Source organism: Dermacentor variabilis, chromosome 11 (assembly GCF_050947875.1).
Source record: "Dermacentor variabilis isolate Ectoservices chromosome 11, ASM5094787v1, whole genome shotgun sequence".
NCBI classification, from domain to species: domain Eukaryota; kingdom Metazoa; phylum Arthropoda; class Arachnida; order Ixodida; family Ixodidae; genus Dermacentor; species Dermacentor variabilis.
In genome coordinates, this window is record NC_134578.1 from 31,228,288 (window position 1) to 31,248,809 (window position 20,522).

The 20,522-nt window shown below is 45.8% G+C and overlaps 1 protein-coding gene across 1 annotated transcript; it reads left to right on the forward strand.

Moving 5' to 3' along the window:
• The first annotated feature begins 1,273 nt into the window (after positions 1–1,273).
• LOC142563186 (lipase lipl-1-like) lies at positions 1,274–20,042 on the forward strand. The gene is made up of 7 exons (XM_075673736.1): positions 1,274–1,381; positions 3,208–3,430; positions 6,670–6,734; positions 10,107–10,199; positions 15,511–15,582; positions 17,095–17,163; positions 19,512–20,042. The coding sequence occupies exons 1-7, from the start codon at positions 1,274–1,276 to the stop codon at positions 19,764–19,766; spliced, it is 885 nt and encodes a 294-aa protein (XP_075529851.1). The 3' UTR covers positions 19,767–20,042.
• The last annotated feature ends 480 nt before the right edge of the window (positions 20,043–20,522 follow it).

Below are 20,522 nucleotides of genomic sequence, written 5' to 3' on the forward strand. Positions count from 1 at the left end.
AACCACTGAACTATTTAATAAAGGTGGCCACAGCGGTGACCTGAACGAAAAGCGCGCAGAAGCGTGTGCGCTAGTGAAATTTTTGCTCGTGTGTGTGCTTCAGATTTACTTTGGCAGCGACGTCGCCTAGGACCAGGGTCGAAGCGTTCTGGCTTCCGTTAAGGGACGGTCGTCAATCTTGCCAAGCGCGGTGCTGAGAATTTTTTATTGTACATTGAAGCAATGACAATCACACATGAACTTCACTTTGTGGACTTTTGGTCATGCGATGAGGTAGGAGTGCACATTACTACGCATTAGTGCGCATTACTACGTCCGAATCGCTTTAAAAGCGCTTTTCTGCTTTTTAAAAGAAACGGGACTGATCGAGTGACTATGAAGTGTGTGAACTCATACGTATTTTATTTTATTTTTCATCTTCTCTTATTTTCTCATCTATTCGGCCCTTCCCGTCTCCTTGTGCAGAGTAGCCAGGCGGACCCTTAATCTGGTTGACCTCGCTGCCTTTCACCTCTTGTCTTCCCCCTATCTCTATTTGGCACCGATGTTTCCCACCACTCATCACTACAATTTCCATGTTACCGTAATGAAAGGCCAAAATGTTACACTGTGAATCACTTTGGCTGTGGCATGAACGTAGGTAATATTTGACAAGCCCTAATTGTAGGCAATGCTAGGGTGTGTATGCACCGTTGCACATCATTCTTCTGGAGTGGCGTCTGTAAACGTAGCAGTTACTCTCGATAGCCATATCCAAACTCGCTTCGACATGTGTGATCGAAACTATTCTCCAACGTTTTTTGTTGATGTTTTATTGCGTTTACGCCAGTGAAATTTTATTGCCAACGTCTTTGCCTCTATATGTTAAAATACAAACGGCCATGACAGAGAAACTAGCGAAACTTACACAGCTGTTAACGCCTACTGCGTTAGCAGTTGAAAAATGCGGAGGGGTAAGTTAGTGACCTCTCGATGTGTACTTGTTCATTCAGAATATGGAATGAGGTTGAACAGTGCAAAATTTGGTGATTTTGCATAGTTCGTTGATTTTGCTGATGCACATGGGACTGATGTATGCATGCCTATACTGGGAATGGTATAAAATGGCTGGTGAAATTCAAATAAACATCGAGTCGACAGGGAGCGCTTGTCCTTGGTGTTTCTTTTGTCGTGTCTTTGTTTTCTCCACGCTGTCAAACCTCAGCTCTAGAAAAGTTAGTGTTCACTGAATGCGCCTGTAGATTCCGGCTCTTTAACCAATCTAGAGGCAATCATGAGATCGTACAGAACCTTCACGTGGATCGTTGTCTTTGTAAACCTGACCGCTGACTTACTTCCAGCCGTAGGTGAAGACATGGCGTTGGAAGCTCGGCTAACACCGGTGAGAACATTCAGAGCATAAGCCTGCCGCCCTGTTGATGGAGGGAGAAGGGAGGGAACGTTTCCTTAAAATTGATAACCCACGCCTCGTTATGTGGTAGCGTAGGCAACAGATTTTAATGAAAACAATTATTGTACATCTACATACGCTTATGCGTGGTACAAGTAACTCACGTCATTGGCCCACGAACCGATTTAATTTTGCACCGGCCATGGTTGACCAGTGTCTGTGGCATTGTGCTGCTGAGCTCGAGGTCGCTGCTTCGAATCCGATCGCGGCAGCCACATTTCAATGGGGAAGAAATGCTGAAACGCTCGTTTACCCACTGGATACGGTAAAGAAGCCCAGGTGGCCAAATTAATTCGGAGTATCGCACAGCGGCGTGCCGGGCAATCGGATCGTAGTTCTGGCGTGTAAAACCACTGAATTAATCTTAATTTTACATTTTAATATTCGTTATTATTACGCAATAGAAATAAAGTGGCTGAACGGATGAGCAGCATGCCTGCGTTTTAACACTACTCTTTGTTATGGTTTTTGCCCAATGTAGCTTTGTGCAAGGTAATTTTCAGTTGTGCATCGCTCATCATCTCTTTGAGTCTACGTCAATTTCGGCTGCATTGACTCAACCGAGCTCGCCCCGATCAATTCAGGAGCGTTCAGGGTTGCTTAGGTATGACCAGAATGTGTGGAAAAATGAGCAATGGGGTGCGTCTATTTGTTGTCGCTGAAGCTTCCTGGGTAACTGACTCAAAATAATTTTATTTAACATAGCGAAACTGACCAAACCAATTGAAAACAGGGCCAATAAATTTCGCTGCAGGTTGTATCGCTATGTTTGACTGGTTTCTTTCGCGTGATTAGGGGAGAGACATCGCGTGGCTTAACTACCTGAGTTACATTAGCACCGTCACCAAGAGGCATCATGGGACGTCATCGAGCCTAACAGCATAAGGACAATAAAGGTAACATGTCAATGAAGACGTCGCCACGTATGTGAAGAACATGATCAGCTATCGAAATTACGTCCAGCCTCCCTTTGGTTCCTTGCCTCAGTTCGTCATTTTTCATCCGCGCCTGCAAAACGTATGATCTCTTCGAATAAAATATTATAAACTGTAAAGGGAAACGCATTCAGCAAAAGAGGTCTTAATAACAGGAAATGACGGCATTATAGAGGTAGAGGAGGAATTTTGATTGCTCTTAGCCTTGTTAAAGCTGCCAGCACTTGCGCTACCCAATCGCGACTCATCAAGTTGAGTAAGGTCTGCGGCCCGTCTTATTGACTTTGGTAGCACAAGAAAATGAAGTAATACAAACGTATACTCATGACGAGGATCGACTTCAATCGTGGTGCAGAATGCACTAGCATAAGACAAAAAGAGCCTACACATAACAGAGCTAATTCGAGTATTTTGGTAGACGCGTGTTTGCTGAACTGGTGTAATTCAAATGAATTCGGGGCTTTTACAGTCCAAAACCACGATTTTATTAGGGCACACCATAGCGAAGGACTCCAGATAAATTTTTACTACCTGGGTATCTTTAACGTGCCGCCAATGTACAGGACACGGGCGTTTTAGCATTTCGCCTCCATTGAGATGCAGCCGCTGCGGCCGGGATTCTAACCCACGAGATCGTGCTTAAAAGCAGAACACCTTGAGCCACTAAGTCATCGCGGCGGCTGTTGATGTACTCTGTAGAAACGGTGAGTAATAAAGGTCATTATGCGAGTGATCTTGAAATCACAGAACTACTGTGGGCAAACATTTTTGGGGCACTATTACGAACGAAATCCGTTCATTCTCATGTCAATCATACTGCAGTGCGAGCTGATAGAATATCACGGCTACCCTTGCGAGACCACCCATGTAACCACAGAGGATGGCTACATACTACAATTGGACCGAGTTCCATATGGAATCCACGACAACGTATCCAACGCAGACCAAGAAAACGGGACATCAATACGCCAGCCTGTGCTGTTAGTGCCTGCTTTCTTCACCGCATCGGACCTTTACTTCCTCAACTTTCCCTGGCAGAGCCCAGGCAAGTGGCAGTTTGCTTATATTGAGAGAGTGAATGTGTTATAATAAACAGGGTGGGAGGATAAACCTGGCAATAAGGCGTCACTATGAAGGAAAATGTTACAGTGCACCTGAAGGTGCCATGGAGCCCTCAAAGGAAAACGGGAAGAGATTTCGGCGATCCGAAGCGTAGCATATGCATAAAAACAGCGTCGTGACCGAAACAATCGCATATCAATGCCAAAGTAAGCCATATGACAGACTTCTGCTTTAACTTTCTGGATATGACCATGCCATTCGTGAATCACGATACCTCATGGAGTCATGAGCAAACGCAAGAAAGGGAAATCTGAATGCCAGCCGCAATACCGAATGACAGAGCGACACAGTAAACCTTATTGTAATCATGGCATCCCAGTTTAAACACTGTAGCAACATCCACTATCCCTTGTATCCTCGCTGCAACTTGGTTGCAATGGCGATTCATCAAGTGAGCGCGTTCGACGTGGATGTTTCGCTTGTGGTTGGGACCGCATCGCTTAATGCATTTAAGTGCGCATACCTGTCGTGTCTCGGTGGCGCATTCATTCTCCGGGATCGTACAAAAATAGGCATATACCAATATCGCTTACGTAGTGCCGTAGTTATCTGTTTGGACAGGTATTAAATGGCACATACCGAGTGAACGCAAGTTGTCCACTAGGTCATACAGCATCCAGCAGTAAGATGACCATTGAGGCGCGCACCCAGTGGCCATGTTGTCAAGTCGGAGAGGCAGCAGCCATCACATACCTAGTGGCACATGCCGGTAAACAACTTGCGCCACTGTATATGCGCGACCGTTTATTGTGCCGTAGCGTCCAACCAGACGAAGTAACCAGGGTTACTGAAGAAGGTTTTCGCATTAGAACGCGAAGCATATTAGGGGACTTGTAGAGTAACATTTATTCCTTTAGCGTACTTAGGGTAATTCACGCACTTTTCGCGGCCTGTGTATGCATGTTTCTATGTTTCTTTCCTTGTATCTGACTTCTTTCACAACTACTGGTCGCTGGGCAGTTCGTGGTGTATTCGGTCGCGCATAAGGCCGCTATGCCGAAGAAGGAGGGTTCGTGTACAAATTTCGGAGTAACATGGGCCACTCAGGATGTGACAATGTGTACTCACGTGTAACTCTTCAGCGAAGCTCTTTGACGCCTACATGGATCACTTTAAAACGTGGGACTGTGTAGGCATCGCTGTTCGAAAAAACATGTTGACGCCGTCTTGGATCATTTGGCATGTGCCACTTGGTCTCCGCTGGTCTTCAATCAAGCATTTTGATCAAAAAGAAAAAGAAGAAAACCTTTATCTTCACTTATAGATGCTTTCCAGTCCTTCTCTTTGGTGTCACTTTGGGTAAATGGGTGCGTTCAAGTAGCTGTCTTTGACGCCTACTTGGGTATCTAGGTATGTGTCACTGCGAATATGCCGCTCTACAATGACGAAAAAGCTTCATTGAATTCTCCGATGTTGAGCCCAATTGAACGCAGGCCACAACGATACCTCAAGGACAGCAGCCCGGCTCATTGCCACGGTGCAGGCTCGTCCTTTCAGTGAACGCCTTTTACATCAACGCTTTAGCGAGGTGCGCCATGAATGCACCCTGCGAATAGGCCACTCTTCAATGAACCTCTCGCTAACATGGGTCACTGAGTGTCACAGAGTATGCAGCAAGCGAGGGAACGATTCTGAGCCTTCGCAGGCTCACCTGCTCCACGCGTGGGCTTTCGGGGGGTGGGGGGGGGGCCACTATATGCCGCGTCGTATCCAGAAAGCAGCGCGAGAGAGAATCTTCGTTGTCGCATCGAGCCCTTCTCAGAGTACATACGCACGGGCGCGCCACCCATTTCGGAAGCTACCTGCAGGTTGCTCGGTAGCTGTCATAGATGGCGCCGGGTGTCCTTAGAAAAGCGCGAAAGAGTATACTGCCGCGGCAGTAGACACACCATACGAAAGTCGTTTCGACAGCGGCAATACCTTATGGCTCTGTAATGAGTAAAGGCTAATCCATTACCGTCAGCAGACATCGTGAGATGGTTTCAGTCGCATTTTTTTCCACTCTTATTTTATTGCACGCTGCTGATATCAAATTTACGTGCCCCCGTACTCCAGCACGGGTGGTGACCCCCAAAGTTGTTCAAACAGCCCAATAAAACTTTCTGCTCGTTTCTACGAGGTCATTTTTATTTGCTTTGTAAGTGAATATCGTTGCCTACCTTGGCACGTTTTCCTTATGTTGGCTGAAAAGAGGCGAGGAGCCTACAGAAGGGCAGAGAGCTTCGCTAGAGCCGTGATAGCGTCGTGAGAATAAATAACCGCGTTACTAGAGTGGTGCGCGCTCTTCGATTTGTCCACTTCTTGCTGAGCTTTCGATGGCTGGTCGAAAATCGCTGCGGCATGCAACGGGGAATTAAAACCGCGGCTAAAACTGATGCGGTGTGACGGAAAAGTGTTGGCAGAGTGGCGTCGGATACGTGCCGAAAGGGCTCAAAAACATTATACAGCCACGCAAAATGTCGTGTTATACGCAAAGAAATTCATTCTCACCGGCAGCTCTGCGTAGCCGGAAGCAGAGTATTCTATTCCTGTCTGAATGGGGCGGACTCCAGCTGTGCCAAAGGAATTTCAGTTTTGACGAGCATAATGATGCATCATTAGAGTGTCCCTTCATTTGCTTATTTAGTGCCAGGATAGGAGTTCTTTAAGAAACTCCCTTGAATTCGCCTTGATAATGAGCATACGTTCCATAGGAAAGACGCAAGTAGTCTTGAATTATTCACCCTCACGCATCTACGTCGTTGCGAGAGAGTGAGGAAATTCAAACTATCACAGTAGAACGGCCGCCGGCACATCGTACGCATGAACAAGCAGTCTGGAAGTGCATTCAGCATTATACTCAAAACATGTCCCGAGCTAGAGGCATATGCTACGTTGCTTTTATGGACTGCCAATTTTCTATGAACTGCTTTCATTTAATCGCCCGCAACTCCTCCACAACTTCAACCATTCTTGAATTTCTTCTATAAAGGGATAAAAAAGTTGTGAGACTGAGGCTGGCACATCTATTAGTTAAATATTGTAGTACAGTCATTCATGCAAAGTTTAGGCTATTATGGCCTACCTAATTATTATTAAAGGGCCTGTCCTATGATTCAATGAATCTGGGCAAAACCCATTGCTGAAGCAAAAACTTGTTCTTTAATTCGTTCGCATTCGCAGGATTCTTGTTCGCCGACAATGGTTTTGACGTCTGGTCCATGAATACGAGAGAGGCCCAGCCGTACGTAAGTCATATCACACTGTCCCAACACGATCCGGAGTTCTGGAAATTTAGGTAAGGCGCAAATTTTGCGTTTCTGCTTGATCGCGTAGATAAGTTTCCGAAGTTCTTTTTCGTCTCATGACGCCCTGCGTTGCTATAAGGTTTGCCTTGCGAACACCAACACATTTCAGGACCTGTCAATGACAGCTTTATTTCCGACAGCGAAATTCGCCTCGATGTTTGTGAAGTTCGTGAAGCATGTCGTACGTCTAGGATCTCTGCCGTGTAACATGTACCCGCTGAATGTCTAGTAAGCAATATATCAACTGCGATGTCAAATTATGCTTAGTGCTCGCCTATCAACTTGTTCGAAGCCTCTTGTGTGTCTTTTGTTTAAATAAGCAGAAATAAGGAGCAGGCTATAGTGTGCAACGCAGTCTTACAGGCAACAGTCTTCATTTGTAAAGTGTCCGCTAGATGGCACCGAAATACCATGCGAAAGCAGAGATTTCACCAAAGCGGATTCAACAACCTGCACTTTACTAACGCAAATTCGACAACACACTGTAAGGGGAGATTAATCGAGAAGTGCACGAAAATCAGTAGCACGGTGTGTAAGAAAGACAGCTATGTGCTATCGCAAGTCCTAGTCGCAGCTTTGTAAGAGCCATTGGTTATTGTTTATTGTGTGAAATAGCTTTAAATGACATTTTTCTGTCATTGCTGCGTCTCTGCGCGCTAAAGCTACAGGTCAGCACTCACAAACTTTTCCTGCAAGACACTCCTCCAAATTTTCAGCAATGCAGTACATTACACGCAACACTTGGTGACAGGACACTTGTGCCGACAATAAACATTGCGTTTTTACGGCGGCTCAATTCGCAGGCTATAAAGAATGACGGCTGAATAAGAGCTTGCTTTTTATATTGAATAACATCTTGCAGTAGGTAGTTGGTGCATGTCATGCCTCTTGTCGTCATGTTCAATAAACCTGCATGCCTCAGCTCTTTGCATTGAGATGCGTGGAGTGAAGTGACGGCAGTATCTATGAATAATGGATGTAGTTTAGGACAGCATAAAATTTTCGAAAAAGTTAAAGCAAGCGTACGCGTCCTTCACTTACAACCATTCAAATACAGGGCCTTCAGATGCAAGAACATGGAAGTTATCCAGGCTTCGTACTTTTTATGCTCGTCCCTCTTGTCGATAAAGTAGCGGCAGGATGACATAATCACATGATCATACGCAGTTTTGACGAAATGGGGCGCTACGACGTGGCTACTTGCATCGACCACGTTCTGAACGCCACCGGTGCTACCAAGCTAACGGTAGTTGCGTTTTCCCAAGGAGTCCTCGCAAACCTCGTTCTTCATTCAGTCAGGCCCGAATACGGCGAAAAGGTAGGATGCTTTCTGTTCGCTTCTAATGATTATCAGCGACACCTTGCTGCGTGGTTGTGTGGAAAGTGACGTACTGTGTGGCGCATTGGTGTTACTACGTAGGTTATCAGACTCTGTCACATGATTGAGAGAATATACACCAATCCTGGTGGTGAGGGAGCTTTCTTTAATGGCTGCAAGGTTCAAGGTTGACTGGCGAGGTTTAGTGGCCCAAGCAACACTGCGGCTATTGGAAGCACCGTTGTGGAAAGGCACCGAATTCTGACCTCCTGCGATTCTTTACGAGCACGTAAAGAAGCGCAAGGGAGAGTCTCTGCATTTTGCTTCTGCCGAAACGCGGACGCCGCGGCCGTGACTAAAACCCAGGACGTTCTGCTCAGGAACAGAACGCCAGTACAACTACGTCGCCGCGGAAACGTCAGCTTCGTATTCGTTTCGCCGGAGCGTCAGGTGCATGCGTGAGTTACCAGAGATACAGCTGGGGGGGGGGGGGTCTTTTTCCTTGTGCCCCTTCTGAGCTGTGGGGGCTCTTTGGTGGGGACTCGTGCCTCTAATGTTCATTTGCGTAGGTACTTTGAAGAACGGCGAGCTTTGCTCTCGTGTAACTGATACTTAAACTTGGATACAATCGGTATGACAAGGGCCGTCGGCGACGGGAGAAGTACATACGTTTCACATGTGCATAGGACTCTGCGTCAAAAAGTATCTAACTATAACTTACAAATTATTATTTCGCAATAAAACAAGTATGCAGAAGCAACGTGTCATCATTTATTGGCCGGCTACCACTAAAGAGGCATCTACCTAACCCATCTTCCCGCCGCCAGTCCCCTTAGACCCCCGCTCTGCTCCCCACCGGGTCGCTTCGCTAAGTTTGGGAGGAGCCCTCCGTTTCAAAGGTGGTGGTGAAGCATTGGTGAAGAACAACTACTGCAGAAGTCGAAGGGAGAAACAACATCATAATGGAGATTACAAGAAAAAAGAAAAAGAAAGCTTCCTGCACATGCAATTCGAACTACGGAGCTCCCGATCGCACGCGTAGTACTATCGCCGTCAGACCACGAAAAACTTTTTTCTGTCTTTATTGCCTACGTAAACATATATTTACAGTGACGCAAGCATGCGTGCAGAAAAAAGGCTAACTCTAGCTGTGTCTGAGCTCCTTACAGGTTTTCTAAAATTCAGGTACACTGTGTTGAACCCTTTGCGTTGACACAAATAAACACGAAACAAAAGCGGAAAGAGAGCTCGTTCCGGAGTATTTATCCGCGGTTGCGTAGTGCAGCTTGGCTTCGGACAAACGAAACAAAGCTACGCCTCCTCCTTTGTAGTACATCTTCAGCGCAAAGCCAGATTCAAAGAAGGGAAACTCTGCAGTAAATCTCGTCCGCAACTCGCGCATGATGAACTCCAGCCTCGGCGTGTGAGAGGCTTACAATGAATCTCCAGCAAAAATTGCTGGCTTCAGAAGCAAGCAGACTTGCTAACTTGAAGCATACTCGTGTATTGCACGACTGGTGCGTAAGCATGCTTTTGCGATCTCTTTTAGATCTTTTAACTGAAGCAGTATCCCACGCATGCTACACGCAAATCTCTCCCCTTTTCATTGAATGAACTCTCTCTCCTGCTATCTAACCGTTTCACGAGTTAGTCACAAAATACGTGAGGCTCTAAAGCCGACGGCAAAAGAAAGTGTATTCTACCACAGCACTCAAAAGAGATCGTCTCAGTGCATTCCATTAGTCGAACGCGCGCACTTTGGCTGTAATATTTGATTTGTGCCTGTACTTTGTGGGCGGCCGTAAAAAAAAAAACTTGTGTCCTCTCCTTTCTCCGGACTTTTGCTGGCTAGTTAGAGGTTGAGCGGCATAATTAGTCTAAGCTAGAAGGTTTCTTTGTCACAGGCGTATGTCGTAATACCAGCAACACAGTGTTTAATGTCAATAGCTACTGTTTTAGGCTACTCAACATCTTTCGTGTATGTCTCGTTGCAGGTCAACCTTCTCGTAGCCTACGGTCCTGTCGCCAATATCACCCACATTGAGCCTCCGTTTCGTTGGCTGATGCCTTTTATTCCGATACTTGAGGTAAGTCACTTCACTGTTAAAATGTACTTAGCATGTCAATAAAAAGAGAGCCACTTCGCCTAAATGTAAAAAGAATTTTGAAATAACACATGCGCGCAGATTTAGCGGCACGGTAATAAACCTCACGTAGTTAACATTAGTGTTGCTGGCGCCTGATAACGTCAAACTTCCCGCTCCTGACGCCAAAATCAAGTAACGGCCTACGCAAACATCAGGCGGTGACTCCCAGCGTCATTAGAACTCCTCTATCAAACGGTCTCTTTTTTCATCGAAAGTCACTTTTGTGGGTTTTCAAAACGAATAACATTGCATGTCTTCAGATGTTTTTCTTATCTATGTGGCTGACTGGAGGCAAGCTACACGCAAATGTGGATAGGGTTTCGGTGAGGCCGAGCCTAACCGAAACCCTATCCTAACCGAAGTGTGGATAACGGGATGAGTAGAGTTGTGCCCGCGTGTGCGATTAACCCGCTTTCCCTGGATTAGCTTGCGGTGACTGGTCGAACATCGCAGTGGCGAATAATCCCCCCCTCCCCCGCGGAAAGTGAAAAGTACCGCTAAAACGCATCTTCAGCGAAGAAGAGTCGGCAGAGCTACCTCATATACCTGCCAAAAAGGCTCGACAAAGCAGAGGAAGGAAAACCTATGATGAGCATCTAAGCAATTCTTATGATGTGTAAATGCACGAGCATGACTTGTCCCTGAGTGCGTCGCTTAGCTAGGTCACTGAGTTTAGCGTTGCCATGAAATGTTGCTGAGTTTAAGGCTGCTGCGTTATGTTTCCGAATGTAAAGTTCCTGCTTGTGACGTCGCAACAACGCTAGACCGCAAACCTCCCCGTGGCCACTACTCCTATTTAGTTAGACGTATATGAGGTAATTTGCGTGCCGTTTTTGTGCTAGTGATTTCTGATGACGGCGGTGTCGCTCACTCAGCCAAGTAATGCTTTATCGTTAAAACCCTATTCATATAGACTTTCTTACTGTTGCTCGTTAGGGCCCGTCTGACATATTTGATTGGGTGCATTTCTTTTGTGCCTGCCGTAGCCATAACGATCTTTCTATTTTCTCGTTTCTTTTTCGTTTTGGAAGAAATTGTAGCGCATATTCGCAGACGCTTCGACTTTCTTAGTATTTCGCGTCTCCTGCGCAGCTTCTTTTGTACCCGTTCACCGAGGCCGGCTATCTCGGTACGTCTACAGGACTACGGGAGCTTATTTCGGTGGTATGCAGAATAATCGCTAACCCCCTCTGTGCCGCCTCCTTCACGATAACAGAATTTGTCAGTCCGGAGCAACTCAATGAGGTAAGAGTGAAGAAGAACATATGAGAGAGTGGGCGATCCTGGGAAACACACCTGCAGCTGCACATATTACGGGACCGCGCCGCTAAGGTGATGCGGACACGGACATACAGGCAGACAGACAGACAGACAGGGCTGGTTTTGCGTATATTCCTACTGTATAAACCGGACTGTAGGTCGAGTGGGAATATTAATCACTCCTTACCTCTAAGCTAAAAAATGGACAAAAAACCCATCTCATAATAACTGTCGATATCAATGCCATTAGCATTCATGCAATGTAGCGACACGCCGTATTGCTCTGATAAAGTTTAATTAAAATGAGTACAGACTAATTTGAGACTTAAGCTGCTTCAGCAACGAGCGACATGCACTGTCTTCGCTATCGGCCCACTTTTCTGTGGCACTCGCTTGACAAGGTGGCCCATGAGACGACGAGGACTCTACTGCAACGCCGTAATAACGATGGAATGCTGACGAAGAAATGAGGCGAGTAAAACGACAAAGGCGATGTGACGGCGACATCGTGACGACAATGAGATGGCAATTCTTGAATGCTAATGATAGTATAACTAAGACAGCGGGACGATCGCATGAGCACAGTGCGATGACGACGATGGCGTAATGACAACAGTACGACTGCTATAGGAAAAAGCTGGAATGGCGTTGATGGCACGGCCACAATAGCATAACGACAGCGTTATCACAACGGATGCATGGCAGCGACCGTGTGAGGATCATGGCATGACGACCTCGGAATAGTAACGGCTGAATGACGACATCCTGATTACGATAAAATGACGATAAAATGACGTAGATGGAGTGACGAATGCCGTATGACGATGAGAACATTACGACAATGAGATGACGCTCACATACTAATCAAGATGGTAAAAAGGCCGCGTAAAGACGACGGCATGACAATAACCGTGTTATGATGACAGAGTGACGACGATGGTATAACGGCGGCGGCATGACGAGAGTCTGATGATGAAGTTATAATGATGACGATAGAGCGATAGCGATGGCATCACGACGATGGTATGACAAGAAATCCAGGAGGACGAGGTCATGACGACGATGACATGACAATGGTATGAGGAGATCGGGAAGACAAGCACAGGGCGAGAATGGTGAGAACACTACTGCATCTCGAAGAATGTATAACGACGATGACTTGACGAAGACGGCTAATGGAGCGATCACGACATTCTCATGACGTCAAAAAAGTCACATGACGAAACTGGAGTGACGACAATGGAGCGATCACGACGGCCCCATGGCGATGGCATGACTAATGCGCGGTGATGCATGACGACGACGGCACGACAAACCTCGTATGACAAAGCTGCAAGGACGACGATGCAACCCACAAGAATAGAAGACGAGCACCATATACAGAGTCGCCCAAGATACTAGACAGCTTGGGTCACTGGGTCAGCGGCGAAAAGGTGAGGGCGAAGGCGTGACGAAAATCGACTGACGAAGCTGGAGTTACGACGATGGAAAGAACCCGGAGGTTGTATGACGACAACGGCTTCACGATGATGGCATGACGAGCATCGGATGACAAAGTTTTTTTGACGACGAATGCAACGACCTCGATGGCATCACTAGCACGAGCACGTACTTAGTGGTGCAGTTTAATAGACAACTTGGGCCACTTGGTCGCCGTTGAAAGCGTGACGTCGACGGTGTGACGACGATGGAACAACCTCAACGGCATCGCGACCACGAGCACGTATACCTAGTGACCCAAGTTAGTCGAGCACTTGTTTGTGGAAAGTTTTGTGCACACTCAATCAAGACAGCTGAAAAAGACACAGAGAGTAGCGCAGATTGACAACTGATTTTTATTCCTAAAGAAAGCATATACTCTCGAGATCCATCACATGATCACCACGCATGGGCGAAAGAGCAATCGTTTCACATGAAAACAACACTCAGAATTGCATCAAATTCGACGCACTATGGTCTAATATTGAGCAAGTTAATTTCACTATCATACGAACAGACAGACAGACAGACAGACAGACAGACAGACAGACAGACAGACAGACAGACAGACAGACAGACAGACAGACAGACAGACAGACAGACAGACAGACAGACAGACAGACAGACAGACAGACAGACAGACAGACAGACAGACAGACAGACAGACAGACAGACAGACAGACAGACAGACAGACAGACAGACAGACAGACAGACAGACAGACAGACAGACAGACAGACAGACAGACAGACAGACAGACAGACAGACAGACAGACAGACAGACAGACAGACAGACAGACAGACAGACAGACAGACAGACAGACAGACAGACAGACAGACAGACAGACAGACAGACAGACAGACAGACAGACAGACAGACAGACAGACAGACAGACAGACAGACAGACAGACAGACAGACAGACAGACAGACAGACAGACAGACAGACAGACAGACAGACAGACAGACAGACAGACAGACAGACAGACAGACAGACAGACAGACAGACAGACAGACAGACAGACAGACAGACAGACAGACAGACAGACAGACAGACAGACAGACAGACAGACAGACAGACAGACAGACAGACAGACAGACAGACAGACAGACAGACAGACAGACAGACAGACAGACAGACAGACAGACAGACAGACAGACAGACAGACAGACAGACAGACAGACAGACAGACAGACAGACAGACAGACAGACAGACAGACAGACAGACAGACAGACAGACAGACAGACAGACAGACAGACAGACAGACAGACAGACAGACAGACAGACAGACAGACAGACAGACAGACAGACAGACAGACAGACAGACAGACAGACAGACAGGCAGACAGGCAGACAGGCAGGCAGGCAGACAGACAGACAGACAGACAGACAGACAGACAGACAGACAGACAGACAGACAGACAGACAGACAGACAGACAGACAGACAGACAGACAGACAGACAGACAGACAGACAGACAGACAGATAGATAGATAGATAGATAGATAGATAGATAGATAGATAGATAGATAGATAGATAGATAGATAGATAGGGAGTCAGGCAGGCTCAAAACAGGTGAAATAGGCAGTGAATGCTAATCGCATGCAAAGCACAACAAATCACCCACGGGGTTGCTCGGAAAAGCACACGAAACAAACACAAGAAAGAAAATTTCACCAATCATATTTCAATGTGGATATGGCTTTGGCTGTGCTAGCCGTCCATTGGCCAACATTCTGGAACTCACATCCTGGAAACGATTGCTGCATAAAACAAGGTGTGACTTTACCTTTCTTTATACATGAACATGTACGACTTACATTTCTCCCTTTACTGTATGTCCACGACACTTAAAGCCTATGCCACCTCCATCAGTATCAGACCAAATTGTGCAAAATTGTGCAAAAACTCTTGCAGATATGGAAGTTTGAAATGCATTAGCTTTGTGTTACCCTGCTAATACGTGAAGCGCGCTGTATCGTCCCCTGGATCGCAGTCATTGGGACTCCTTTCTCAAAATAAGCATATAACTTCTTTACAGACAGCATGCAATCGAGCACCTACACACCAATAATGGAGTCGTTGGGAATGCGCTCCATATCCTGTTTCTCTTTCAAAATTCACAGCCTGCCACAATCATTCTTTGAAGAACATTTCGTATTTATGTCTAAGTTACGTTAGTACGATGCAAACCATTAGATGTAAGCATTTTGCAAAGAGCGGCTGTTTCTTACTTCGGGTGTTGCACACGGACGAAGCGCCACAGTACAGCGGTCAGCAATCGCTGTTTATGTGTGTTCTTGTGTATTCGGGCCTAGGTTAGGTTATTGTCGTCATGTAAGCCATAAAATAACACGCTTTCTTGCTACAAACTACTGTTTCGTGCTTCCGTTCTTGAAGGCCGCTGGACTGTTCTCCCGAAGAACGCGTTTTTTAGTTTCCCTAATCACGGCTTGGTATGATGATTTCTTCCGCAAGCATGCTGTCACAATAAGCTTATCCTCCTTTCAGACAAGGATGCCTGTCTACGTGGGTCACATTCCCACCGGATCGACCTATCAAAACTTTCTGCACTATCATCAGGTATACGTTCTCTTCTATATCTGACACCCTTCTAAATGACATCAGTGTCGGCCTGCTGAATACTAAGATTCCGTGAACAAATTACAGACGAAATAAGTTAAAGGAGAAGCATATTCGCATAACAACTTATAATGTAAGGTGTCGGTGCCTTGAACTGTATCCTGTACTTCAATGGAAAGCAGGTCACGAGTGTTCGTTAAGAGCGTGGCCAATTGAAATCAAGATTATTTTATTTGTTCAGTGACAGGCACCTTTCCTGTGGTGGCAATATCCTCTGCATTCACAATTTGCGACAAGCCGCTAGTGCGCCTTGGTAAGTAGTGTATTTCGATGAAGGCAAAAATGAAGATGGTGAACACCAGCCTAAAGGATGAATATTGAAAACATTACTGGTTTGTTCACACATTTAAAGGCTGCACTTCACGCCATACGTTGGTCTTCGGCTGAGACGCGAGGGAAGAAGTGGCGAGCCGAGATAGCTGGTGACCTCATGAGCCCTGTCTTTCCGAGTGCTTGTTATTAATGGTCGCGTAATGTGAATTCAGGAGACGCTGCGCAGTCGAAGTGGGGAAGCGAGCGACAGCACTTAACGCTCACTTTCAGACACTAAGCACTCGCATTCCCGGCTGCCGGAGCTTCCCAACTCACCAGCGTTCTAACAGGGAGTGGTTCTGGTCGCCAAGCAAACCTGTTCATTTTTGTATGTGCGCTGCTGGCACCATGTTTGTAAAAAAGTAAACGAAATTTTATTGCACTTTTTATCAAGTATAAAAATACGACAGTTATTTCGTAAATTTGCCTAATACTTTGCGATGCCTATCAATGATTCGCCTTTCGGGCGACATTGAACTTTTCTCGCTTTTAGGTTGTAGCTGTTTTGAAGAATATCTTAAAGCCTAGACATTTCAATCATTCCACATTGGTTTTAGTTCCTGACGAAATGAGCATGGGTTATCGACATATTCCAACCTGGAATTCGCTAATGGGCACATTTTCATGTATTGTCGTTTTTATTATCTGCTCGAGAACGCATGTGCGGATCCCGATCGAGCATTAGTTTAGTAGCATCGTCATGCAATATGCTCTGAAAATGGGTGCTTCACTACGATTTATTCTCTGTTTTTAATGTTAATATTATGTAACGATGTAATCAAATCCGTGTACATATTATTTATGATCACTGCGAAATATTTCGCCTGGATAAATCAGATGTGCAGCTTTTAAAGTACGTTTGCATTGCCATAATTAACGCTTACCTTTTTTCCACTTTTTAAGGAATAAATAAAAGGAACTGAATACCTGGGGGAGTATATGTATGCGCTTGGTCCACAGATGTCTTGACCGACACCGCCTCATGTAGATATTAGCAACACTGATCAGAGATGTCAAATTTCAGCTTAAGTGAAGCTCTATTGCAGCAGTACGGCTCTGATGTTGAGCTATGTTCTTGAGCACATTTTTCATTTCCCTCACGCGCTATGAGTTTCCAGTCAGAAAGATTGTTTCTTACAGAATTACGAGGCGAAAAACCTGCTGATGTTCGACTACGGGACAGTCGAAAATCGTCGCCTATATGGCCAGGTAAAAAAAATTAATTTTACTACCTATTTCAGCAGTCGTGCAATCGGACCAGCATCACCCGCGATTCTGAGAATGTTAACATCAAAAATTTTCTGCCTGACTTGCCACCGAATTTTGTCATAATGCGGTAGCCCACTCGCCTCAAGCCCACAGAAGCGTAGGCTGTACACAAAGACGGATGTCACGTGAAAGCTATCCCCGCAGATTTTACAGCGATGCTTTCTTTGCGAATCCCCAAGGGCTTTATTGACCCCTGCTCGCGCTGTGCGCCGCTGCTGATGCTGCTGCTGCTACTGGCTCTCAGAGTAGTTCACACACAAGATGGTACTCGTGGAACCAATCGCCTTGTATTAGCCACGTGTACTCTTCCTACAGTTCCTCTGGTTGCCGCCTCTTTCCTCCACAAAATTACCCAGTGAAAAGACCAGCAGGAAGAGAGATAGATAGATAGAGAGAGAGCGAGAAACAAGCTTGAATGGTTTGCTGGAGATGTTAGCCTGGCTGTTCGCCTGACATGCTACATCAGGTGCTGGTTGATGATTATGACACTTACAGTGATAAACACTTTACAGAGCACACACACGCATAGATACGCTACAGAGATAGTTACAAAGATTCGTTTAGGCTCGTGGCCCACAAGAAGCGCCCACAGCAACGCCCTCGCGGAGCGTAACGCACAGGTGGTGCTTTGTCATGGGCCGAGAATGTGCTGTAGTGACAAGCTCGAGTCACGTCGAAGGTGCAGTCACGCCTTCAGAGACTCTCTGTCTGACTTGTAGTGCTAGCAGTTGCACAGAAAAAGACGAGAAGTACCACAATAACCCTCCTACAAAAAATATCCGCTTATAAGCAAGCGATTCGCTTATTGAAGTGAATGTTCTATGCCATCGTTCTGGGTTTTGGAGTGTCGGCTCCGTCGGCTTCTTGCCAAGTATGAAGGGGGCCAATCCCGGAGAAAATGCAATGACAAGATCAGCCGAGTCTGGATATGTAATGAAAAGTCAGGCCGATCTCGTAGGCATTGTGATCCGTGGTCACGTGGGTCACCTGAGACTCGTGATGGAGGTAACTGTGGAGCAGGCACATAAACACTATGCCGCGAAATTCATTGCGGAAGATGATCTATTGTATAGCATTTATGTACCATTTCACGTGTATTCTAAGTTGCGAGTTGCATCTGGAGAACATTATTTTACTAATAAAAATTTTAAGCTCACAGTGTTCATAGGAACAACACTCCTGTTGCGACAGCTGCGCTTACCAGAAAGGGAGATGGTAGCTCCTGAAAGGGAGCTCCTGCAGTACGAATGATGCAAGAACTCTTCTCACCCGCTAGCCCCCCATGTGCACGGGAATCCCAAGAAGAGCTAGATGTCCAGCTATGCGTTTCAAGGAACAGTCATCTCATTGTATTAGTCACTGCAACCTAAGAAATGCGCGCTGTGTTCAGATTTTTCTGGTATAACTGTTCTTTGTTGCCAAATCGAGTGCCAAGGTCACCGTGCTGTCACAGTCTACCTAGTTTTCCTTCTAGGCATATCTACATGCTGACGCTCACTTATACTATGAGCCGAAACACATCCTTACATATTAATGATGGTCTTCTAGTACTCGATAGTGCTATTTGAAATAGTGACCCTTTCAGTAACATCTTCTTCAAGAATGCTCCCAATGATGCTAAACGATGTTCATCCGTTGTCGTGACGATCTCTACTGTATTAGAGAATACCTCCAACGTATGGATTATAATCGATATCTTGAACTTGTATGTATAATTCTGTATCTTTGTCCTAGGACAGCCTGATTCTTTTCTTTGGAGGCTTAATGTTGTCTCCTTGTTTGGGCCTTGCCAGCTATTGCATAGAAAATGTATCGGCATTTTTTTAAGATTGGGACACACTGAGGAAATTTTTGTATTTAAACTTTGGTACGCAGGAAGCACCATTGGTGAGGGCTTCATAATTTTACTAGGCTTAATCGCTTACGTTGACAAATTATGCCAACTTCAGGTATTAAATTCCTCTATGCAGGATAATTTTTCAAATTGGGCTGCAGAACTTTTTGCGCTTAGTCGCTTGCGTGGAACGAATCTGCCGAATATTTTATCCAAACTCTACTTCGCAGAATCTGCATGAAGTTGGCCGGCGCAAGCAAGTTAAATTTAATATTATTATCATAGTATGCTAGGTTAACGTGGAAGACCAGTTTCTGGCAAGCTAGTTCTGCAGAAACTTATACAAGTTTTTGACAAACACGCATGGGCTTTCTTTAGCGTTGTGTAAATTCGAGTGCATCATAGTTTTTCATGCCATTGTACTACTCTTCGTATCCGATAATCTAATACGCAGGCCAAGCCACCACCGTACCCGTTGGAGCGCATAAGAGTGCCAATTGCTTTGTTCCCGGCGCCAGGAGACACGGTGGCGACCCCAGCCGACGTCGCAGACCTGGTTGACAGGCTCGGCAAAAACGTCGTCTTCGAGCACGTGGTTCCGGTGCTTACTTTCCGCCACCTGGATTTCGCCACCGGTTATAGGGCGAACGACATCTTGCACAACGTCGCCATAGAGCTTATGCGAAAATATGCCGTCGAAGGTCTTTAAAGAGCAACTCAAGAGAAAAATGTAATAGACCTGTTTAGCATAACCCTTTTACAAAAAGAAAGGTCAATTGAAAAAGATGCTCAGTAACCCAGAAATAAATCAAAACACGAAATGCCTGCGGTGACACCCCTTGAAGTTTTCGCATGAGCGCGTCATGACGTCTCAAATTTTGGTGTGCTTCTTCGGGTCTGGTTATTTTTTCGCCAGGCGTACGTAAATAATGGCGAAAGCCGCAATTACCCTACGCCTTTGGAGCTTTGCGTACACATCACGTATAACGACCAGCATATTTTGAAGAAATATATTGAAGGTGCGTTTTTTTTTATTTCACGGAGGAGATCGCTAAAAGCAACTATACATTTCGTAAAGCGCATAAAAATGATGAAATAACGACATACATACACACAGTTACTAGATACACACAGTTACACACAGTTACACAGTTACACATAGATACACACAGTTACATACACACAGTTACGACATACAGTTACTTAACTGTATGCAACGATCCTAATTAGGCCGAAAACGCAAAATTTTGTCTACGCATTGAAGGTAACACGGCACCGACTTCAACTAAATATAAACTGCGTGTGACGTGGAGCTCTCTCTGAACATTGGGCAGCATACACTCTTAGGCAAAGTTACACCCTTTGGCTTGCCCCTTCTGTCACACAACAATAATCGTTATCTGCCTTGATGCGTTTCCTTTAACGCTGCGAGCCCGGTACTTTCCAGTAAGGAACGGCACGCGCA

Excerpts from the sequence above, each read along its gene's own strand:
- LOC142563186 (XM_075673736.1), top strand. The coding sequence starts at position 1,274 with ATGAGATCGTACAGAACCTTCACGTGGATCGTTGTCTTTGTAAACCTG. Across the intron at positions 10,200-15,510 it reads CTTTTATTCCGATACTTGAG|ACAAGGATGCCTGTCTACGT; the intron begins GTAAGTCACTTC and ends TCCTCCTTTCAG. Across the intron at positions 15,583-17,094 it reads ACTTTCTGCACTATCATCAG|AATTACGAGGCGAAAAACCT; the intron begins GTATACGTTCTC and ends TGTTTCTTACAG.